This window comes from Aptenodytes forsteri, unplaced genomic scaffold (assembly GCF_000699145.1).
Source record: "Aptenodytes forsteri isolate BGI_AS27 unplaced genomic scaffold, ASM69914v1 Scaffold184, whole genome shotgun sequence".
NCBI lineage: Eukaryota > Metazoa > Chordata > Aves > Sphenisciformes > Spheniscidae > Aptenodytes > Aptenodytes forsteri.
Genome location: NW_008796078.1, coordinates 890548 through 915927, shown reverse-complemented (window position 1 = coordinate 915927; position 25380 = coordinate 890548). Strand labels below are relative to the sequence as shown.

Sequence of the window (25380 nt, the reverse complement as noted above, 5' to 3'; positions counted from 1 at the left end):
CTTGGTGTGCAGCAGACACCACTATGATACCAGTAAGCCTTTGAGGGCTGAGCTGCTTATTCATGTATTATTTGCTGCCCAAAGGGCACTGAAGGCCTCTGTGGTATCATTTGGCAATGCTCAGGTAAACAAAGGCATACTCCAGTCTGAACGCAACTCCTGGCTTCACAGGAACAACACTGCTATGGATTCCTAGCTGTCGTAGCTGAGGGAGATGATGTGGGAGATCACTTGCTGGACTTTGATGAACTTCTTGGAGAAGGTATGGTACAGAGGCCTTCCGACCCCGTACTCATAGAGACACTGAATAAAACTGATCTCTGCAAGAGTTCCTGGCTCTGGGTGATTTCTAAATCCAATACCTGCACCCAAATAGTGGAATCTGAAATGATTTACAGGGAAAACGGAAAAGAAGGAAGTCAAGCTAGAGAAAGAGCAAATGTTTAATGAAACAGTAAGTTTAGCTTGCCTACTTCATTTATCTAGAAAAATAGTCTGTATTTGCTCACTTGATTTAATTGTTGCTTTGGTTCACAAACATTCTGCCCAGAACACTAGTGGTGACTATATGCAAAGACTTGAATAATCTGTCCGGAGATATGAGACTCTTCATTTTTTAGATCCACAGTAACGCCTATCTTCTACTTACAGATACAATAAGTAGGTCAAATCCGTTATTTGCTTACATAAGTAGCAATCTGTTTGCCGAGCTTCTAAAATAATTGCCGCCCATTAAATCAAGCTGGCAGACCTACCGAGGTGATATCGTGCATAATACTGACCTCCTGGGGACTCCAGCATGAAACGTGCTGTGTCCAACTATTCCACAGGCATGGCAGCCCCACAAATGCTGCTGCGCTTCCTCAGCGTCTCCCACCAGCGACAAGGAACCAACAGATTTCACTAACCTCCTCTCCCCCAGAAATGCTGTGGGCTCTGTACAATTCTTTTCCTTGAGGCCGCTGTATAAAAAGCTGAATGACACATACAGCAGACCCTCCCGCCATGGAGCTCACATTTCAAAACAAAGCACAAGGTTGAACGCAGGGGTCAAATGAGTCACCACAGCAGGAGCATCGAGAAAGCAAATGAGCCCCAGTGAACAAGAGTTCATCGAAACGGGCACTCTTGCCCCCACCAAAAGGACCCAAGGTGACCCTGCAGAAGTAGTTCCTGCAGGTTGTCACTGAGCATCTTTTGGGCGAATATGATGATAGCTGAAGTGGACAGAGCATTGTCAGAGCAGCTCACAGGCAGGCAGCGGTGCCTGGAGATGTAACAGCTCTGTAGTCAGAGGCTGAGCGTTACCGAAATACTCAGTGTAGTCGGCTTCAGGAAAAGAGCCTCACAGCTATTAATTTTACTTCCATCTCCATAGGGGTGACTCCTCTCTCCTCCTCAACTCTAAATAAAGTGTTGACAAAATTACAGACAAACCACACGTTATCAGCTGCCTCCCACTCAGAGCTTCTCTGTGCGCCTGGCATCTATCATTTCATCTTGCATTTATTTGCAAAGTGGTCTAGTGAAACTAGTAGAGCCTATAATAGTGTTGATCTATAAAGGTCATGCAGCCGGGCCTAATCACCATAAATTCACCTGGTATGGCTGCAGTGTACAGTACCATTTTGACAGTGTTGTACGCAGTTCCAGACAAGCTTCAGGAGAGCCCTCTCCTGTTTCAAATGCCAGGCTTAACCTGATTGTGCCACCTGAGAAGTGAGATGGAGGATGAAAACACAAAGATGGAGCACAAAAAGGAACAGAGGAATTGCTGCCAGAAGCTGTTTGTACCTCACCCACGACTGCAGAACCTGTTCAGTTCAACTCACAGGCGGAACTAGTGGGAACAAGAAAGAGACTTGATTAAAAACTAGCACCCTGCAAGAAAGGGAAAAAAGACCAAGCAGCAGAAGACAGAAGATGGAACAATGAGGAAAAGTGGAGCTCTCTAGCAAAAACGTTTGGAAAGTTGAGGTAAATGAAAAGGCAATTAAGGCAAGAGCAGTATCACAGGCTAAAAGATCTTAGCCAATATCTAAGGGAAGAAGCAGGCATCAACTACCAGAGTATGACTGGAGAGAGCGAGCAAAGATCATCATTTGCTCCCAAAAGCTCTTTACATGAATTAAATGTGTTATTATTCCCCCTTCTCTCTCCCACACTGTGTTTGCAGTGAGCACACACACAGCACTCCCCTCCTCTTCTCTTCCCCTCTTTCTCCTTCCCTTCCATTTTTCTCTTCCCCTCTTTCTCCTTCCCTTCCATTTTTCCCTTCTCCTTCCCATTTACTTATAATTTGGACCCATCCAACCTGACAGCACAGCCCCTAAGCCAGCCCTAATGGTGCGACTAAGTGCAGAACACAATGGCATGGGCGTAGGGACAAGCCAACGCTGGTTTTGCCACCAAAAATCCAGTGACTGCTGAAGCTGTTATCCCAGTTAGCTTTCTCAGATAACATATCTTATCCTTTCCTTTGCCAAGCGACTTTTCACTGCAAGAAATGTTCCTTTTTATCCTATCTTGCAGCTGTTGAAGTTCCCCATGAAGACGGAACTAGCATCTACTCCCACTGTCACTAGGACATAGGGATGCACCCACGCTTTGAGCAGTTGCACCACCACAGGAAACCAGAAGCTATTGCTATAACCCAGCGTTTACAGCCTGCTTCGTTTTGCTGTTGCTCAGAAGCAAAGCTCTTTGCAGCAATATATCCATACCACTGAGGCACGGCCTCCGGTACAGGACAGCACAGAACAGCCTAAGCTCTGAGGGGGGTTGTTACCTACCACCTCCTGGAACTGTCTGTGCCGTAAACCGTTAGCATTCAGCATTTCATAGAGCTGGACCACGATCGCCGCCCAGATTTTGCCATCCTTATTCATGCACTGCAGCATCAGTGATACCAACAGGAGGTTGGGAAAGGGAACTTGAGCAGTTCCTATGCTGAGAAGCTGCTTGAAGTCCTCGTTTCCACAGTGGCTGCCCTGAGTTCACGAATGAAACCCTGCCAGATGTGTGGAATTTCACACTAAGCAAGGACAGTCTTTTTCACGTATTCCCTTCTCCACTCAAACCCCTCTTTCTACAGTGTTGTTCACACAAGCACTCACACATGTCCCATTAGCCCACGTTTTGACGGTGAGCAGAAATACTGTGATCGTAAGTTGACTGCAAACCACCTCACAAAACAAAGCCCTCGTCACTATCTCTACTTTACAGGGGAGGAATCTGGGACACTGAGAGCCAAGTGAAATGCTCAAGGTCATCCGAGCCAGTGGCAGAGCTGTGAAGAGCCCTGTTCCTCCGCTTACCCCACTGGGAGATGGTTAGTATTATTTACAGAAGTCTCCACGTGGCATTAACACTTACTCACATGCAAGCATGTATTTGCAGGACTGGGATTTATGGCAATTAGTCACTCCAGATATTTATCCACCACAGCTGTAAAAATTATCTCATCTTTAACAGAAAATAACAAATAATTCAGAACCATAGAATACCTTGAGCTTCCATGCTTTTGTTTGCAAAAACTCATATTTAAGAAAATAAACAGGCTAGACATATTATCAAGTTTTTGAATCCACACTAGTGGTATAGCTTCAAGTTTGTGCTTGGTGCACATTTGGATGTTTGCTTTTTTTGGTCTTTTTTTTTTTTCTTTTAATCAAAGATATTTAAATCAAAGATTTGATTTTTTGTAAAAAAATTTGCTCTTGCCTTAATTGCCTTTCATTTACCTCAACTTTCCAAACGTTTTTGCTAGAGAGCTCCACTTTTCCTCATTGTTCCATCTTCTGTCTTCTGCTGCTTGGTCTTTTTTCCCTTTCTTGCAGGGTGCTAGTTTTTAATCAAAGATATTTTAATCAAAGATATTTACCATCTTATTCACCAAAATATTATTATTCACCAAAGTATTAAGAGCCTTCCATTGTCATAAGCAAAAACCTAACCCCATTAAAACTTAAAAAGCCATGGCAAATACTATACCACTGCACTGGAAATGGCTATTATGCTATGCGTCTCGATGATGCTCCATGTACACCATGCTCCAGCTTTTTATTTCCCACACCTAAGCCTCCCCCCACCCTGAACCAGCATCCAGCTGCAAATCACACTGGACTTTGGGGGATGTGCTTCTTGTTTGACATGTCAGCAGTTCAAAGTTACGGCCGCTAAAATTAGCACAAAAATTTGAGTGTGTTTGGTTTTTTTCCCCTCGTGCATCTATGAAAAGCCCAGGCTGGTACACTGTGACCTCCAGGCAAGTTGATGGCACTGCAAACAGAAAGCTGTGCTCTGTTGAGCTGTCACTGCTGTGCACGTTATCCCACCACAGCACTGTTGGCACACGTACGAATTGAAAAGCATGAAGTGCCGAACACAGTTGTAACATTGTCAGGCATATGTTGCTTCATGTCATCCAGCATTAAGCCAAGTGGAAGAGATGAAAGCAGCAAACCTGTGCACCAACCAAGACTACTATATTCAAACAGTCATTAGAAAGAAATTACCAATGAAACAGAGGATAGCCATGACAGGATCTCACCTGGAGCCAGACTTAAATCTCTTGGGACGTGATTCTGCTAAGCACTGTGCGTTCCCAGTAAAGCCAACGTGAGTGTAGGGTGCTTGGCCCCCCCACTATCAACCTCGTGGCAGGAAACGCTTTGAGAGCTCAGTCATGCTTCACTCCATAAGGTTTTGTCTCATTTGGTTGTTTAAGTGAGAATAGAATTAGGGCACCAGTTAAAAATAAGGTAAGACGAAGAGGTGGAAATCCAATGTATTTGCTGTGGAATAAAAAGTGCAGCTGTTTCGTGTTTTTTCCTTCAATTCCAAATGAGTTTTGCGAGACACCTCTATTATCACAGACCAGCTCTGAGAGTAAACAGGGACTTTAGGATTTCAGTCTGATCCCTCAAGCCCTTACTCATTTGTCCGCAATGTCTTTAACAGACAATGCCAAAACCAGAAGTGTGGTACGAGTATTCCAAAATTGGTATTTTTGCAGTTTCACAGGGATTTCATTTTACTTAACAAATTCTGAAGGGCTGTCAAAATGAGGCAAGAGAATTACCTGGATTTCTCCTCCCCTCCTCTCCTGGCCCTGATTTCAGAGCCATTCAGTGATGCAAAATAATGCAAGAATCTAGTGTTTCATAGTATTTCAGCTCACAGGTGGAAATGCTGAGAAGGCCCAGTATTATGGTTCCCTGAGGTATAAACAAAATAAAAAATGAAATACAGTCACAAATATGACTTACAGCTTTTTCTAGCAGTATTCCAGGTTTGACATACAGTGACCTGACGATAACGAATGGATTTATTGACACTATAACCTTCCAGTTACATAGGGGCTGTCTATCGAGGTTGCAAATGAACCATGCAGTGGACAAGAGCGCCCACATGATAGCTTTCTTCAGAGACTCTCTCTTCATTGTGGTCTTTCTGATAAAGATTATTGATTCAGACACCTCAGGAGCACAGCTGAAGTACTTCCAGGACTGGGTTGGCTCTAAAAGCAGCCTAGTGACTTTCATATGATGTGAAACCTGGGCTAATACTCTCTCCTAGATCCCAGCTGACTGCATGAATAAGTGGCTCACATTTCCTTGCCTTGTTGGCGTGTCCAGGGACTACAGTGACCCTACACAGTCAGAGGACTTCAGGGTGGCAGCAGTCTGGAGAAAGTCTCCCACTCAGCATGTCTGCATTATACCCAACACTGCTTTGAGGTCCTAGATGGTTTGCTAATTCCGGGGCAGAATGGTGTGAATTCACAAGTGCAGTTTGCGTCTGGGGTTGCAACCGGGCTTATAAACTCTCCTGATCCCTGGAGCACTGGAGTGCACGGTGCAGAAAAGCCCACACGCTCAGCAAGAATCACAAGTGTTTAGCAGGGCTTACCAGCCTCAGCTTAGGGCAGGCAGCCTCCTCCTGGACTGGTTGCATTTGCAGTCAATCTGGTACATCAGCACAACACTCCCTGAACTCGCATTATTAAGGCTTTTCCATTATCAAGAACATCACAGCTTCCATCACCCTTGAGAGCAGAGAGATATCTGTGCGGCAGGGGGGCTGCACATTTAATTTTGTGCTTTTTTAAACAGGTGCAGTGTCTCTCAGCAAATGAGCAACATCCTAATGTGAAAAGAGAGATGAGGAATATATAAAGCAACTTTGTTAAATTAAAAAGAAAAAAAAAAAGACACTAAGTACACAGGATAGACTAGCACAACATAGCTAAAGTACCAACTGCCAAGTCTTGGGCACAATGCAATTCCCAAGTGGGTAACTAGATCTTCATGTCTTTTACCACTGCATGGTCTATTTTCTGTTCAATGCTTGCAGCTTCCATTAACGTTAATGAGTATGCATATGTGCCTTGAGGGTAAGAACATACTCCCTCTGTGGCTTACAAAACTTGTTTATAAATCCCTCAAAAAATCACATTGTGTTCATTGCTCTGCACAGAAAGCTATTATAACAGCTATAAGAACTGCTGCTTTCATTCCTTCCTTCCCCCTTGCCCTCCCTTATCTGAGGGACCAGAAAACAGACCTGAAAAGATGAAGGGCTGGAGGAGGTGGTATGCCCAGGAAAGTAACCCAGCTCTGGGAGCTGCAATCTGAAAAGCGACTCGCTGCAGGGAGGGGCAAACAAATCTCAGCAAAAGCAAAGACAACCAAACCCCAAAACACTGAAAAACTACCCCCCCCCAAAAAAAAAAAAAGCAAAGCCTTTTAAAATCTCTAAGCTATTAAATGCTAGAGAATAGACCGAAATCTTTGCCATGTCCTTCCTGCTAGAGCACAGGTCACTGGGAACAAGCTACTTCAGCAACCAAAGGGGCCAAACACAGAGCAGAGGCTCTGCTGGGCAGAGTCCCCCAGCAAAGTCAGGCCAGCGTTGCCCTCCAGCCTCTTAACCCCTGCGGCAGCAAGGAGGCTGCCGAGATGCAGGGCTGAACAAAGGGAACGAAGTGCTAGCTTTCTAGTAGAGACTGCATCGCTCTAGCGCTGCTGAAGGCACCGTATCCATCCCCGTGCCACCTGGACATGCAGGGCACTTCTCTGGAGTCATGTATGGTAGTTAAGAGCCAACTCCACCTCACTCTACTGACAACAGGGCATGTGTTTTCTGACGCTGGCTTTGACTTTTCCCTCCGTCATTGCCAGCTGCCTTCTCCCAGTGTGCACAGTTTCAAGTTAAGCCCTCTCAAGCCTCACAGGCTGCAAGAGATACATTACAGTGTACAAAAAATAATGGGTAATGCAGCACTGAGATCAAGAATCAGATTAAGGTATGTGAAGGAAAACAGACACTGCTTTACACATGGCTGAATATCGGCTTGCATTATACCTGTATAGGCAATGTGAACACTAGCTGCAGCTTGTCACGGCTCAAAATGCTGTGCTTAAAATACAGAGCAGGCTGTAGGAAAGAGGAAAATGAGCTAAAAACCATGCAGTGCACAACATGCAAGCACTCAGGCCTCTCAGGCACAATGACACAGGGGGGGGTCCAGCTGAGCACCCGGCTGAGGAGCCCATGCCCTGGGAGGACGCCTCGGAGGCCGGACCTCAGGAGGCAGCACACCCCATCCTGCCACAGCCACGCAGCCTGCCCTTCCCCTGTTCTCAGACCCGCACCCCGGCATCGCAGCAGCATCGCAGGCCACCGTGACGACTGGCCCTCGCTAAGAGGGAGCACGTTGCAAGAGCCATCCGCACGAGTCTCGTGCTCGCTGCGCGGGGTTCTGACAGACTTCGCCGCAGGATGCTTCTCACCGGACCTGCCCGCCCCACTCCCCTGGCACAGCGCCTGCCCAGCAGCAAGGGTGGTGCAGCAGGGCCCGTGTCTCAAAGACACGTCCCTAAAATATTGCATTCTGCTACGTCAGCACTGGGTTGTCACGTCTGGCAGGAGGCCAAGCAGATAGTCCAGAAGCAGTAGCATCTTAAACTGCCCATAGCTATACCCACCAGAACTCATCTGTCAGTCCCTTTAGACTAGTTAGGTCTGAATAGGGCTCGTTAGTGATATTTCTTCCTTCAGTAGGCACGGATGAAAAGATGCGGGAATAAGAGCTGGCTATAAGGAAGGACATGAGATGGTTACTGCAGAGGACGCTATTTCAAAGTTCAGGTTAAATACATTATTCGCTAAGGTAGGAAATAAAAGGCAACCAGCACCACGCAAAAAGAGCAGAAGTGCTAAATCCCTTTAATCCAAGTTCTGTTTAATGAGAGTAGCAAAAGTTCAAGTTTACAATGCAGAGTTACCAGTCTAGCTGACAGAAAACTAGATTTATGAGCGAGACCAGCTGGACTGCAACCCCAGTTACAGTTACCGTAATTGCTTTTCTCCAGAGGAAAATTTTCCTTACAAGTTGCCCACCTTTAGAGACTGCTGAGCAACAGAGGGGGGCTTCCGCTGCATGGGCTTAGAAAGCAGCAAGAGGGTATCTTCTTCCACACATGACACTCAGAAGGAAAACACTAAACAAATTGAGTGGGTTCGAGAGGTGGGGATCCTTGCAAGCATTTTCACGTTATCAGACCTAAACTTTCCGTGGGCTCTGGCAGGAGCAGAATTACAACCTGGAACAGCATTTTGAAAATGCTACTCTGAGTTTTAATTTGCATTTGTGTGCACATGTTCGCATGTACATGCAAGCACACACAACTTGCATTTCCATTCGACAGAAATGTGTATATTATGTATACAACAATTACATTATATTTTATGTGCATATATTTATATAATGTAGGCATCTTCCATATTACTAAACAGAACTTTAACAAAAAGTTAACTTTTGAAATGCAATTCACTTATACCTCTTCATTTGTGTTTGCACTGCAGTAGATCTGTAAACCTTTCTTGTGGACATGCAGTGATCGTGTCAAAAAACACTGCTTGAGGCTGGTTACATTCACCGATTATACTGTTTTATTAATTCCTTTTTCTGTAAGATTGAGCACCGAAAGCCCGTCAATTAATTAAACTCCTGCATTTTCTCCATAAAGAGCCTTTCAGGATCAAGATTAGATATGCCTTCCACACTGAAATGTTATTTAAAATTACCTTTTTCAGTTCACTTCTCACTTCCAATGTGTGATGTATGGGGCACAGCTACATTTGTTTGCTGTTCCTACCAGAGTTTTAAAACTCTACGGAAAAGACAACCCACGTTTTTAGAAACAACTTTCTAGAAATCTGTCACGGAGGAGAAATGCATTGGGTGGAAGGCGTTCAGTGGGTGCATATGAGAGGTAGCCGGAAGAGTAAAAAAGGAATACTGAAGCATAAGAAGGGACACAAAAGTGTGGAAACACAGCAACAAAATTAAAGTCAAGTTAAGGAGATCGAGGCCTTCAGGCTGGAGAGTGCTCTTTCAGGCAGAGCCAAGGTGGACTGGGATGAAATACACAAACCGAACTGTTATTACGCTGCTGCACAATGAGACAGGGTTAATACGTGTCATCGCAACTTAAAAGAAGATTCTCACACTCCCACAAATTTGGAAGCAAGAGCGCTTATAGGAGAAGCGTACAGAGCCGGTGTGGCTGTTACTGATGCTATTTGTGCTTCAGGAGGAAAAGGTCTTTCAAGCTCATGACCAAATTTCTTCTAGCGCTTACTTCTGCAGTAAAATCAGACTCATATTCAAAACACAATCTAATGTTATGGTAGTTATGATGGGATGGATTCAATATTTTGACTTTACCATGATCAGAAAAAGAATAAAAGTTACCATCAGTAACTGCTTTTGTTTGTATAAACTGGATCATTATCAAAAAGCAAAAAGTAAACATGTTTAATAAAAACGAGTGGTGAGGCTGTCCCTGGTTGCCTAGGAAATGTAGCAAATTCCTTTTCAAAGTAGCCACAGGGTCAGACAATAGACATTATAGTCTGAATTATTCTGCATTGCCATAAAAAAAATGAGCTGGGAACAATTTTGTGACAAGTCCTTTGTAGAGATTCCACAATAGTTGATGGAGAAACAATGGGGTTTTTTATAATTGTTTTCCATAGTTCCTGGAAAAAACTGTAGCCATTCAGCCTGCAAATACCACAAGTACACGCAAATGTGTGAGACACGCATATACAAATATTTGGGTACAATATGGACAACAGCGACTGAAAGTTAAACCTGCATTGTTCTTGGACTTGAGCTTCCAAAGACCTCCCTAGGAGAACGTATCCTATGGACTATCTCACCTGAAATTGGAAAGATACAGGTTTACAATTTCTTGAATTCAAAGACTGCTACTAGAATGAGAACTACGAGATACGGAAAAGCTTAACCACTTGCACATAAAAACCAGACTGGCAGAATCAGAGCTTCACAGGTTTCTTTGAGCTATGCACAATTACAGATACTAAATTTGCTGCGAATTAATTGTAGAGAAACAGTAATATTTTCATATTCTGGGACAAAGCTGGTTTAATATTTGTATCAAATCAATATTGCAGATAATGAACTTTGACTTTCATCTGCTCATCTTTAGATGTCCTCATCAATGTATGACCACGGTTTTTATATAAACATTTCTATGTTAGCCAGATGACGACTGTGAAAATCCTTTCATCAAAATAAACATGCTACCTTGGAGTGCACAGGTGATAACAAAGCCTCTCCTGGTGACAGCAAAGCATTTTAGAAATCCAGCCTGTTCATCGAAACACCATATTGTACCACCCTTGAGTATATCTCAGATTTTAAAATTTGACTGCTTACTTCAAAAAAACCCTACAATCTGATCTTACTTTCTATGTATCAAACTCTTCGGTGAGACCCTTGTAAGTCTGGCACATATAAAACCAGACACATACAAACCGGGCAGCTATTCTGAACACAGGAAAGCAACGGCATGGTTAAAAGGTTCTGTCAATTCAAAATCTCCAGGAACTTCTTCATGATAGTCTCAAAGTGCCCATTGCTGCACTACCTATAAACCAGCAGAATAAATGTAATACAGGTCATAGATTAAGTATCCTAGAGATTCTCAATGCTCCATGAAGGCATTTAGTCACGCTAAAAGGTAACAGTTAGGTATCAGCTTTTATGCCAGTGATGGAGTATTACTCATTCACCAGTTCTTTCCAGAGCTCTTGCTATGAATATTCAGCTCTTGATTATAATAATGAATCTGAGGTGCTCTGCAATACTTAGTACTACGGTGTAGTAGTACCGTTGTCATACAGATTATCCAAAGTGAACACTGCTACAATACCACGCGTGCCACTCATAACCATCATGTGATGGGCTAGATCAAGCTCAACCTGCGCAGAGTGGGAGGAGGCAAAATGGTACTTGGCCTTGGAAACAGAAATGTCAATCAATTTCAAACTTTAAAATCTGTCAGAAGGGACATATTACGTCCTTGGTGTCAGATACCAGGTGGCCAAAGGAGATGAGGGAAAGAAAGCAAAATTTGCAGAACCTTCCATAATAATAATGCTGAAGAAGATCTAGTTTCCTGAGGACACAAACTGCTTAAGGAGTCTGCCATAACTTCTGTGAGACTGGTAAAATACTTGGATGTATTTCAATTATCATTATTATTATTGCTACTTCAAGGCTGTCAAAGTCTCTTGCTTCTCAGTAAATGAGGAAAAGGGCTGTGGGATAGGTGTAAAACAGACCTCATTCCTAATCATCCTAGAGATAATGCCAAGGTCAGCTATACCGAAGAGCACAATGTACTGTGTGACTCAATGCACACTTGCGGGAATATTCATTAAACAAGTCAGAAAACATTAGAGCTTATCTTACTGCCCTACCTGCAAAACAAAATTCATTTAGCCTTGGTAATTCTGGTTGTGCAGACTCAGGAAGAAAGAGTGCTAATATATATCAAAGAATTATAAAAATATTTCAAAATATAATATTCTTTAACAGAACTTTTGAGTAACTTAAGAGCTCCTGCCTTTCACCTCAGAGCATATCGGACTGAGAAGTTTGTGCCATGCATTCTCTTTTTGTATTAAATGAAAGACTTGAAAGACTTTCCAATATGAGATTTTAAATCTGTCTGTGGCAGAAATCTGAATGGTTTCTGTGTAGGCTTCGGTCCAGTAAAATTGTGGTAAACTGCTTTTATTAAGGGCAGCTACTTAATGCTTGGATTTGTCATGTTAGTCTGTTCAGTGGAGTTGACGTCATGGTCACTGTAGAGGACAAGCTATAGAAGTAATGGTAAATGTCATATGCAAAATAACTACCAACAACAGCATAAATAAATCTACAGTTTTATTCAGTGTTTGTGTTCAACCTCGCAATCATAGACATACGTGCCACCAGTTGAATTATACGTTCCTTTGTATAATAGGATATTAAAGATGTTAATAGATGATAGATGATAACATCTTTGTTATCACTGATGACGTCTTAAAATCAGATTTGCTTAAAAGGGGTGGTAGCATGAAGGTAACTAACAAATATTTCTGGCCACAACAAGAAGCAAAAGGAATACGCACTAAGAGCACAGCGTACTGCATGGGATGTCAAAACTGATATGTAACATAGCAGTGGGAAAGAGCAGCACTGATCAAAACCATTTGTCCCTAAGGGCTCCTTCTTACAGTGCACACTGTGAAGCAGAGTCATCCTGATCTCTCCTAGCAGGGAGCACAGCTGGTCCTACTGCTGCACCAAATGCATTTCCAGCATGGAAGAAAGGAAGGGGAAGATCCCTGTAGTGTTAGCTCATCTTTAGTAGTTCAGAGTAAGGAATTGATATCCTTACGCAACACATTTGTTTATTTTCTTCTTAATGCTGCATTGGCTGAAATGTAACTGGGAGGAACAGGAAGAGAACACGTAGACTCATATGCTAACAGAAGCTTTGGGCAACACATTATATCATCTCGGGTACAATTTTTACCGTTGGATGGTATTTCCTTGCTGTAAAGTTTCAGGGCCATGCAGTATTCTTTTTAATAATTTCTATCCTTCACTTCTTTGTTGAGGAGGACCCTTCCCAAAGCTGTGGTTTGCACAGTGCTAGTGATATGGTGACTGGTCCTTGGCTGGCGTGCAGATAACATTGTCCTACATGCCATCTGATAGCAATCTCTTTTTCCCTTCATTTTGAATAAATTCAACTCATTCCCTAGTATATAACCAGGGTATAAGTATATATACTGGTATATATACCAGTATGGCTCTGTGAGAAATGTCAAAGGTTGGCAATTACCCACTGGTCCAAAATTTGGAGAACAGTTAGGATACCTGTGCTGGCACTGTTACACAGATGGGGAAACATACAGGTAATTCTTAAATGCAAGATTATCAACTGGATAATCTTAACACTGTGTCACCAAAAACCTTTTTTCCAAAGAATTACAGTATTTACCTTCAGTCCTGTCCGGTAGTTTCCCACTTTTACTTGTTGTTCCAGTGTTGACTGTTTCAGATGAGGTGCTCAGTTTGGTGTTGGGGTCTCGCTTAGGTTTTGGTGGCGGCTGCTTACGAGAGCTGCTACTTTCATCGTCGGTTCCTCCAACAGAATGAAGAGACTGGGATCTCACGGTAAAGCCACTGGAGCAAGGATGTGGCAGTCTGTCCTGAGGAGCCGGCATTGTCATAAATCCCATGCGGAAATGTTTCCCCACGTAGCTTCCTTCATTTCCTCTCACTACTTCTCCACCTATGCTGTAAGAGAAAATACACGTAGAAGTAAATGATCCGCCTTTGCCTGAACTGTACCTGGAACCAGGGTCTCAGTTCTGCCTGTGATGAGCAGACTGTACTTTTGAACTTGGAAACAAGCAATGCTCTTTTCTTTTCTTAAAACAAGATGGCTACTACAATAGAGTAGTCTATTTTTCAACATAAGTTGCCAACAACTGAAACACAGATATACCGCTATGCACGCACTCAAAATTTTACAAGAAGAAATTGAGAAAAGCTTTTGTTCAGGTTTCCTAGCATCGTGACTAGAAATTGTCTGTAGAACAAATTTCAAACATCAGAAGTCAGAACTGAGTTTTCAGGAAGACAAGAAACTGCGAGTAGGGCAAAGAATACTGCTTTAGAAATGCAACATCGTGTATTGATCCGCACTCCCCTGCACTCATCTTTGACTACAGACACTCAAGTACCTTGGGAAACAAGGCTCCTGGGGTCCAATCAATCACTTCCCTTCAGATTAAGGAATGGTAAGAGAAAGAAATGCTCTAAAAATTACTCGGATATAGGAAACTGAACATTGACATCTCACCAAATCCACATGAAGCTGCAACATGAGCAGCATCAGACTAGTAAGATACAAGCGTAGGAGATGAAAAGGCAATGGGCTGTGGGACACCAGGAAGAAAATAACCTTCAACCATTCAGAACCACAGGTATAGAAGAAGGAAAGCTCAGATGAAAGAAGTGCTGTCATACTAAGTACTATGTTGTACTGTGGATGGCAGGACTGAGAACCTGGTATTATTCCTGCTATACTCATGCATGCTTATCAGTTCTGAAAAACAGCTCTGACTGAAGCTTATGCTGTAAACCTACAGCACATTTCAATTAAGGCAATTCAGTGACTATGCAAAGAAACTCAGCAACGCACAGGTCAACATGGGCCTGTCTGCAAGGAGGTTTGAAATGGTACCACTGTGAGCATGTAGAAATGTCAGTACGAGAACTGTGAAGTCCCGGAAAGCGCTAATTACCTCCTGTTTCCCCTTCCCACAGAGTGAAGCTCTAAGCGGGGTCAGTCTGCTCCTCTGTAAGTTTCCTATTTGATGTTGCCTTGGGCTGGTGCAGTTTATTTGGTGCTGGAACACGTTTCCTTCTTTAAAAGACAAGAACATTTCTCGACGGTTCATGTGAAGAGTGAGTAAGGTCACTGCATTCCCTGATACTGTCCCCATCTTCGTTGTAGGTAATACACAAGCTGTATCTAATTGTCCTAAAAGCACCAGATTGGCACTGTGCAACGCACAACTTTGTGCACGATAAAGCAGAACCCTCGTTTGCTTACTACTGTCCTTGCATTTTTATCTAATTTCCATCAGTGGAGAGGTCCACTTTCCAAATTGGTAACAACTGAACAGGTCTAACTGAACATGTGCCACTCTCCAGGGGCGCTGACACCTACCCACACATGTACACACACATATGCCATGCATATGCACATGCTGGTCCACGTTCATAACCAAGTTATTACCGAATCCTAATTGGCAACAATTCCAGAGGGATTTGCAGCCAGAAAGATCAAAAGGTAGAACTCATTAATTTGAAGATTAATAAAAAACCTGTAGCTAATTTAAATGATTAACTATGCCTCTACTAATCTTTCATAAATTGTTCTGAAAATAATATAATCCTTTGATGCTGGACTACAAAAAGGGCCTGTCACATTATTTAAAGAAGATTACTATCCAAACATGCTGAAGAACGCAGGTGGGGAGTCTGCTTCCTTCCTTAAGTCCATTGGATAAATCACATTTAGCAAACAAAATTTCAGTTTGCCATGTCTCTGACATTAAAATTCTTATCAGGTTATACTATTTAATTAGGGCATTTACTTCACTGCTGCGTGGAGGTGTTTAAAATGCACTCTATAGGGCAGATTCTATTCTGGATGGACTTGCACAAATTCCACTGAGGTGATAGGTTTCACCCTTTTCCTATGAATACACAGAACTGCGTTTATACAAAGCATGGTTTTTTTCCAAACTGCTGCATCTTGTATTCCAGAAATAAAAACTTTCAAAATATAAGTCTAGTGTCTAAATGCACAATCTCATTAAACAATCATGTCCTTTCTTTTTCTTTCCCTTCCCATTTTTTCATTCTTTACTGAATTCCTTTCAACATCACGGATGAAAACCTGTCTCACCTGCTTCCTATGCTTACTCCAGAATAAACAGCCTATAGCCAGGTCAGAGAGAGGTTGCAGGTACAGATGAGAACAGACCTTGCTGTTCTGCTTCACGGCTGAAGTAGATCTGGTCTTGCTGTTCTACATCCTCTGCTCAGCTACTAGACAAAAACAGCAGGACACCGTTTCCCTCTTTTCAGCCGCGTTTAAAGAGAGTCCATTTCTCTTTGAGAGTAGGAACCAACCTTCAGCTGATGGTTAGGCACCATAAACCCCAAGCTGAAGGAGCCTAGCCTCTCATTCTTGGTCCTGGACCCTGGGCGTCAACCAGGATCACAAAAGGCTTCGGTTTGTTACTTATGCTGGTAGCAATTCCTGAGTGTCGGCAGCGGGTGTTTCCCAGCATAGCTTGACTAGTAACTACAAGCGTAGCATTGGGTGGAGTGCCAAGGTCACATCTCAGTAATACAGACTGAAATCCACCGTGGTGCAAGGAGGAAGGAGTCACTCCGCACTCATACCCAGAGCACAAGTACAATAGCAGGGTGGCAGATTTCGAACGTGGCATCCCCTACCCTCAGGCAGCAGCATGCTGAAGCTCCATTTGGACTCGTGCAACGCAGCTTTGCGATGCACAGTGCTGCTGATGTTACCTCATGAAACCAGACAGAATTAAAGCGTTTATTTGTATACTCCTCCTGCCTGCAACCGCAGGAGTTGGCTGGGGCTGGTGTATGTCCCACTACAGCACAACAGGCCGAGAAAGATTTATACGCACCTTGCTGCATAAATGACTACAGAGACAGTGAGGGAAAATAATTGTGTTCATCTCACTCCATTATTTCTGACAGGAAAGAGCCTGTGCTCCTCATTGTGCTGATAATGAGTTCTATCTCATTTCAAAACTGTATTATGTGAGTTGCTGTAAGTATTACACAGTTTATTAATATATATGGAAATACAGATTTGGATTATTCCTCTGGGAAGTTTCAATTTGAACTTGGCCAGGTTCAACTGCTTCTCTGACAAAGAATTATGTACAGCGTTCAAATAACCGTTAAAAACACAAGACATTTGTCTACAGAGACACATGAATTATATAGTAAAATTAATCACACGATCACTCACGTTACACACTTGCAGCAAAGCTGACTTTGTGCTGAAAACGCACTTTGGCATTTCCCTAGGTCTAGTGACTGACGCTGCAGTGGATGGAAAAAAGGGCAATGCAGTGAGGTTGGCTCCAGACACCCGTAAGAAGAGTGTTCTGAAGCAGCTCTCCTTTCAAAAACATGTTGCAGGGCTTCTCCAAAGCCTACCTAACGAGTCCGATGTAGACCATCGAGTGCTGCCAGATTACACGCTCCCGCCTTGGGTGCACTGGAAGGTAAGCAAGGTTCCCATCCCTCTCCCTCTTCCACACAGTACTGGAATTGAATCATTACAACAAATACCAAAACGGTTGGATCTGCCTTAAATCGGTAATAGTGGATTTCAACTTTCATTTCTAAAATAGGAACAAGAGCTCCAACTGATGGATCTGATGAGTCTTGTTATACGTCCAATACAGGTTTTATCTGTCAGCTGAGATTTCTGAGGTCAGAACTGGGCTAGCATAAAACCGTACTGACCTTGCTGTTCCTACCTGCGGTATCAGCCTGCCTGCACGTACGCTGTACTCACCGCAGTCCTGGACACATTACAGCTCAGCTTATTGTGCTCTGCCTGTTCTTTTCTATCAAGTAGATACTGGAGCGTTGACCAAACTACAGCACGGAATAACTGAAATGTTTACGTGTTTGAAGAACTACAGAGGGGAAAGTCTCTTACATTATTCATTTTATTACAAATCACAAGAGGGCAAGTTATAAAGGAAGGCTAAACATTAAAAATGAACACCAAAAATACTCTAAATGGACAGAGCACGGGCAAGGTCATTTCCACCTTGCTGTGCCATGAGTCATAACATCCCTATGGACTAGGAATATATTTTCAAGTTGTTAAGTTAGAAAACTAAGAAAAAGAACTTCTCATGACATTACTGAAAAATACATGGCAAAGAAGAAGTACCCAGATACTGCCTGCCTCAATCGGTGTGGTCTTCTTAATTTGCATTGTTCCTACTTAGCATTGTAAATAACAGTGAAATAACAAATTTAATTTGCTGTGAAGTTTCATTACTTGGTCCAGGCAGAAATTGAATTAATTCCTGGAAAAAAAAAAAATTATAGTTGTGTAAAAGCTTTTGTTTTACTTGGTGTTACTGCTTTAACTATAAACAATGTGGAATATTAAATCCCACAGTGCAGTTGTAAGGAGTAGGAGAATTCTTAGGAATATCTAAGTCCCATAAAGTCAGAATACCCTAGAGCTACATTTCTTCTCAGCCATCCATCTACCCTCGTTCTTGGTATTCATCCAGAAATTTTCTTATCAGTTCAGATTTACAATGGATTAGTTTCATGCCTCAGGCACCAAGAACCACTTGGTAGTTCTCCTCATCTTTGTACGGTTTCTATTTTTCTTCCTGTGCTCATTTACATGAGATTTTCTGACTTTTTATCCACAAGTTCAAAAGGGGAACTACACCTGATTATGAGACTTGACCTCCTAAGCAGGAGGAAGGGGAATGTACTCTGCTGGTGACGTGGCATCTTTGAAGGTATTTTGCCATTTCTTTGCTGTGATACACCCCAGTCAGGGACCACAGCAGGTCACCAGTTCTTCTCCGAGTGTTGAAATACCCAACAACCAAGAGAAGCCATTTCAACAGCAGCTGCTCACTCCTCTTGTGCTTGAGGAAGACGCAGTCACAGATACTGGTTTGTTAGCTGGCAGAAACTGAGCTGGGAGTCTCTGCAGGCTCCTCTGCAGAAGAGGGGAGAACTATAAATTACAGGGCAAGCAATGCACATGGATGGCCAGGTCTCTTCCCTCTGGGGAGCTGCAAGCCCACGCAGTGCTACCCCCCCCATGACATGCGTCTAATCCATCAGGGAAGCCATCTGAGTCAGAGACTGAAGAAAAGAGATGCCACAAAAAAATTAACTGTGATGACGTAGGAAGATTTTTATAAGTCCATCATAGAAATGACTAATCATCAGCCAAAATACAAAAGGAATAAAAATACTTAACTCAAGGACTGTATATGAGCTGGCTTGACTGAGCAAACAGCAGTTCATCCCTTGGTACATCTACGTTTTGGGGTTATTTTAACCACTTCCTTACTCTTACAGCAATGAAGAGTAACCCAGTTCCTCTGCTCATATCAATGTTCCGAGTATAAAGGGCTGAAATGGCTTTGAAATGTCTATTTCCCATCAGAAGAAATTATACACACATATACTAAGGATGACACATTTTACTTTGTATCTGAGAAGCACTTTCAAGATTAGCATAAATTATATTTGTAAATTAGAGGTTGGATGCCAAAAACCAGAAGATATACTATTTTTATCCCCCTGAACATGATTTCAGCAGACCATGAAATGTAATACTGAAGAAAGAAGGGCAGGATCACAATCACGGATTCAGGAACTGCACTGTAAGTATGGTTTTACACAAATCTACACAATTTTTATTATAGAAATTAAACATAAAAATTACACACATTTCTTTTTTTTTTTAAATCATACTTCAGAGGTCCCCCTCCTTATTCCCAAGGAATATATATACGTGATTTTTTTCTGCATTACTTTTCTGAAAGACTCCAAATGACTCACGATGATCTTACATCAAGATCCAAAGGATAATACTACCATCCTTTTAGATACAGGCCAAAGTGTAAATGAATCATGACAAAGGTCAAATTTAGAGTAATTTTGTGTGCCTGGAGGACTATCTAAAGTGAGCAACTGACATGTCCGTGCACATCAAACATCTTACCTCTGCCACATGCCTCTGCTTTGAGGTAGGAGATCAGGTGCTGCTTAAGAAGTCAGGCCTCTCGGGACACAGAATGCAGTAGTGCTATAAAATAAAATTTATTCTTTCATCACCCCTGTCAAACCCACAGGCCCAGGGTTTGATCCTGCAAACATGCAATGAGCTGACACTCCCTCTTTGTGCACCTGCATTATCGCACTGGAATAACTAGGAAGCCTTGCAGAAATTGCTTGTCGCTTGTGAATCTGTTGTAAGCAATACCACTTGCAGAGGTGTGCCCACGTAGTCTGACACTAGATTATTTCCAGGAAATCATTTCTTCAAGCCAACCTGCATGCGTAACAGACCCCTAACGGCACTCTGTGCTGCTGCTGAGAGTCTGGCTCCTGCCATCCACGACAGGACTGAATCTTGCACGCAGAAGATTCTCTAGATCAAACTGAACCACCACGTGTTGTGGCTGCGCTGTAAGATTAACTGAGTCCCCGGTGAGCAACCAAAAGGCAGCTGTAATTCCTATGCAGTGCACAATGGATGATAAAAGAAAAACTAACCAAGACTGCCCACAGCAGGTTTTCCATAAGATGCCAGATAACCTAATTTCAAATGATGATCTGCTACGCTCCGCAGTCAACTATTTTTATAATGCAAAAGGTTGAAAATGCTAGCAATAGTTGGGGTTTTGGAAAAAAAAAATCAAAACAACCCCAAAACACTTTATAAGAAACACTGATAAATAAAAACTATGTATGCTATGTTTACAACAAATCTAACATAAGCTAGACAGCTTGGAAAGGCATAACTGAGGAGTAAGGACCTTTCTGATCCACAGAGAGCTTAACAAAACTATGTTTCGTGAGTTTGAACAGAAGCGCAGGTACTACTTACTATTTCTACTGGCATTCCTTCTATCTTTAGCAGACTGCCTCTCAAACGGGGGACCGATGACGAGTGCATTGGGCTGAACATCCACAATGGCCTGACGCTGCTTTCCTCAGAGGACCAACATTGCTACTGTATCTGGGGCACGGGGTCTCCAGTGCTCCAGCCCCACGTATGCCCGGTGACTGATGCATACGGAAAGCTTCATAAGTTGTGAATACAGAGGACACTTAACAGGCAGGAGTGAAAAGCGCTCATGCTTTTATATGACTACAGATACTTTTAATTTTGCATGGGAGATGCACAGCTAAAAGCCAGTAAATGAAAGCTCGTATGTTCAGAGTCACCTAGAATTAGACATCAACCATATGCGATGGTTAAGCTGAGTGCAAATGCATGTTCGCGTTAATGGAGTGGGGTTTTGCATCCTGTCAAAAACGGGTGGAGCTAGAACAAGGCTGCGTTTTTGTCACATTCAGTGGAAAACCACATGGCGCAGACGCGACTGCCTGAGCGACTGTGGCTAAGTAAATATTTCAATGAGCTACGGGAATAAATTAACATATGAAATCATTTTCGTGGCTTTTTTGTAATAAAATGTTTCTTTGGTTTTGAGTCGAAGAGTTGTAATGGAAGGAAAATCTGTAAAAAGTAAAAAAGCCTTTTCGTGGATCAGATGGTGGGAAAAGTTTACACCTGGACAAATGAGAGAAATGTGCCGACACTCTAAGAACGGCGATTTGTAAACCAAGTGCACTGTGCCTGCCGAGATATTACACCGTGTCTAACCTTTCCAGATTCAGGCTTATTTCAAACAGTGATTGTCCAGATGCTCTTCTGAGCCCCTTGAGCAAACATGACTCTAGTTCCCCTTTAAAATCCAAGCTCAAATAAAAGGAAATTAAGGTTTTAAATAAATGCTTCCTATGGCCTCCAGCCCCAAAGAGAAAGGAGTTTGATCCTGACCTGGCAGTAAACAGGAAGAAAAACATTTCGTTTTGGAGGAAAACCCCTCACAAATTTCACTTCGGCGTGATCCACAGCAAAACATACAGGGTTTTTTTTGTTCAACTAGTGACCTGAAACTCCAGTTATTCACATAATTCTTCTGATAATATTGTCATTCGTAACTCTCAGTTAAAAATATATTCCCTGGGCTGGCTTGCCTCTCTGTTTTCTTTTACAAATGCCATGTGAGCAGGTAAGAAGGGGAGAGGCACTGCCTGGCGTACAGCGCCTGGGAGGAGGTCTCAGTAGCACAGTCGCAGCAGGGATGCGACAGGGATGCAGGCTCCACTGAAGGGACAGTTTTATGCAAATGCTTGTCTTTTGGCAGCTCGCCACTCCAGATCTGTTATATTCATATAGGGCAATTTTGCTTCCAGACATCTCAGCACATGGCAAAACTCGAGGATTTGCATTCTCTTGAACAGGCATATATCCAAATATTCCAGGTACAATTTTAGGTACTGCTTTTACAGATATTCAGGGTCAGTTTGTAGTTACTAAAAAAGCATCTACACATTAGCAATTTAAACGGGACTAAATCCGTTTTAATCTACAAATTGTATTTTAAAATTTTTATTTAAGGGGAATGCACGGTGCAAGTTCCTACAAAACAGCGCAAGGCTTACTTGGGTATTTTCCCCACTTACAATGTTTCTTTGTGCTGAACTGGTCTTCGCACAGGAAACACAAAAAATTTAACTTACTGCAGCTTACCCCACCCTAACTACATAAATGCTCTGCTGGATGCATCACCTTGCTGTCACAGGTGCTGGAACCCATAGAAATCTTCACCAGAAAATCCTTTTTTGCACTGGAACAGCCCTGCCGGAGTCCGTTGCCTTGACTTCACAGCTAGCATTACTAACCTTGTGCTATTAAGTATATATATTACCATCTCTCTGTTCCTTCCGATTTCTGGAGGGAAGGTTTCAGCTCATTTGTTGATCACCACTTTGTGATTTAACTGGACAGCATGAATATCAGTCTGTGCCTTGCAAAATGAAATGAAGACTCCAAAAACTAAGCCAAACATTTTTCACAGGTGTGGTAAACCCAGAAAACAGGAAAGGGAATCACTCCACACAGGCGGGTACACTGGTCTCTCCCTCCCTCCTTCGTCCCTGGACAGTCTCAATCTGGTAAATAAAACTACATGAGATCCTGTACATCAGTACTGACAGCTTTCAGTGTCAAAGCCTGGAGAGGCTTGTTCACTAAGATACAAAGACGCTTTGAAAAATCTCTCTGCTTGTATCACTTTTTTATCCATAGCAAAGTGACCATTATTGCCACAACAGAATATTAATGTGCTTCACACCTAAATTTAGAAATAATAATACAAAACAACTCTTTCCCTGCCTTGATGGATGCCAGTTTCTTAGCCAGGGTTGTCAGAAGCTGGTTATTTGTTCAGAGAAATAAATGAAAAAGGACATTATATTTTCAGAAACACAGTTGATTTAATATTGCATGTCAGAGCGTGTGAAAAGCAAGTGTCATGGGCACGTAAGAGCTTAAGACTTAGAGATTTCAGTCAGGACACTGAAAGAGGCTAGCCAGCAAAAGTATAGCTTGCCACATGCATGAGAGTACCCAGAGTGCCCCTGAACCAATTCCACACTTAGGTCTTCCAACACGTTCGTTGCGTGCCCATGCGTTCCCTTTAGAAATCAAGGTGAATTGTCCAAATGCAAAGTACAGAAATTCTTTCCTCCTCTGCATCCATACACAGAGCTAATGGGCCAGATCCAGTAACTCTAGCAGACTACTAAAAGGTCTCTACATATATGGGAATTTAACACCAGAGACAACCGGCTACAATAAAAGCTGTCAATAAACTGCCAAAGCTGCCAAAAATCAGCACACGCTGATTTTCATCACTCTCAGAATTACTTTTGCCAGTGGGGATGTTCAGCTAATTATTATTTTTTGGTCACTGCTGTGTTGTGGGTTTTTTTTTTTTCCCCTTGCAGGGGTAGCTTTTTGCCAAATAGTTGAGCGAAAACTACATCCAACAAGCTCTGACACTGAAGGAAGGTAGTACTTAAATGCTCCTTTAGCGACATATACTTACATTGCCCAAAGGATCATCACTACAGCCTATGAAGCTGCAGTGAAATGAAATTTTGCTAAAGCAACAGTAAGTATGTTTTCCAAGCTGTGAAAATCTATGTGAGGATTTTTTAGGGAGTTAAAACATTAAAACAAAGAGCAAACACCCTTGTAACCTGCATTCAGCGGTATAATGGTAAATTAAGTAGGGAACGTACTGGTTTAGTTCCCTGCATGAGAGGTGATCAGCTCAGTGCTGTTCATCCTATAAGTGCGTAAAGTCCCTTTATTCCTCAGGTAACTCTTCGGAGCTGTCATTCACTGAGTGGCACGTTTGAAGTATCTGAGCTTGCAAGAAATAGTGCTTTCTGTGCATTGAGGCGGTGAGCTGTGGCAACCAGGCTTCCACAAAGTCTGGACCTCATTTTACAAAAAGATGACAAACCAAAAATAATGTGTTGCTGCTTTTCTTTGCGCTAAGAATTACTATTAAAATCAGCAAAGCTGCAGGTAGTAAATTTTAGTGTATGTACATTTCTAGGTCACTTAAGCCCCTCTGAAAAGTCTTCTATCTAGAAACCATAACCCTGACATAATATGAACTGTTTTTCCATCTCCCAATGCTACATTGCAGGCAGCAGCCTACTTTAAAATAATTTAAGCCAGCAAGGGGCTCAGAGACACTTTGTGTGTATGCACCAAGCACCGCAGCCCAAATCAGCTAGTCTGCAGACTAAGCAGCACAAAGAGATATCTGTGTCTCTCTAGTAAAAGCAATTCAACTCTGCTTTTTTGTTTGTTTGTTTTAAAACAAGAAAATACTGTCGTTCTCTGCTCCAGAATACATGATGCCCCTTTCCCTGCCCTGCTGCCCAGTGCCCACACAGGACACAGAAGCCTGCTGCCGTGTGCTTACTGCACCGGCTGCCCCAGGATTTCAAGTTTTGTAATGCTAAGCAAAAAAAAAAATTCCCTCAAGATGGTCTCACGATAAAAACCTTAAACCAGAGCAGCCTCGACTCAAACATTTTGGGCCATTTTGTACAGTACTGGATCAGGCAGGCTTTCAAGTCCTACAGAGAGCTCATAGCAACATATCTTTTAATAGGCACTGTCACCCACTTACTAAATGCAGTAAAGGGCTACTGAGTTCTAAGAAGGATGAACCGCACTTCACACACACACTTCTGTGAATTTGCCTGGAAAATGGTTTTCTACGCTACCTAGAATAGCATGCAGAAATGTTAACATTTCTGGTGATGACCAGCTCGTTATTCTGGTCTCTAGAATCTCTTTGTATTTTATTTTTTACTCAGTAAGAAGTGAAAGATAACGATTGTTAAATAAAGCCTATCAGCACCTAATTATTTAGCCAGTGGATGCATTGCTTTACAACAAAAGCAGATGACTAGAGGTAAGAAAAGATAGAAGCAGCACAATTACATTATTGCAGCTCTAAAAAGTGCCTTCTAGAATCCGTGTGGAGGTCAAGGATACTTCCCATTGAGGGTTTTTGAGTTATATGGTTACCTGTGGTCACGTTTTCAAGTTTTGCTTTTGTCCTGCTTTTGGCTGGGATAGAGTTAATTTCCTTCCTAGTAGCTGGTACAGTGCTGTGTTTTGGATTTAGGGTGAGAATAACGTTGATAACACACCGATGTTTTAGTTGTTGCTAGGTAGTCAAGGACTTTTCAGCTCCCCATGCTCTGCCGAC

General features: G+C 42.5%; 1 protein-coding gene across 1 annotated transcript in view; it reads right to left on the bottom strand.

The window, feature by feature from the left end:
• Positions 1-25380, bottom strand: part of NYAP2 (neuronal tyrosine-phosphorylated phosphoinositide-3-kinase adaptor 2) — a 144311-nt gene that overhangs the window by 63442 nt on the left and 55489 nt on the right. Inside the window, exon 2 of the mRNA XM_009286675.1 lies at positions 13374-13672. Coding sequence (XP_009284950.1) covers positions 13374-13672 — 299 coding nt within the window. The remainder of the gene's footprint in view (positions 1-13373; positions 13673-25380) is intronic.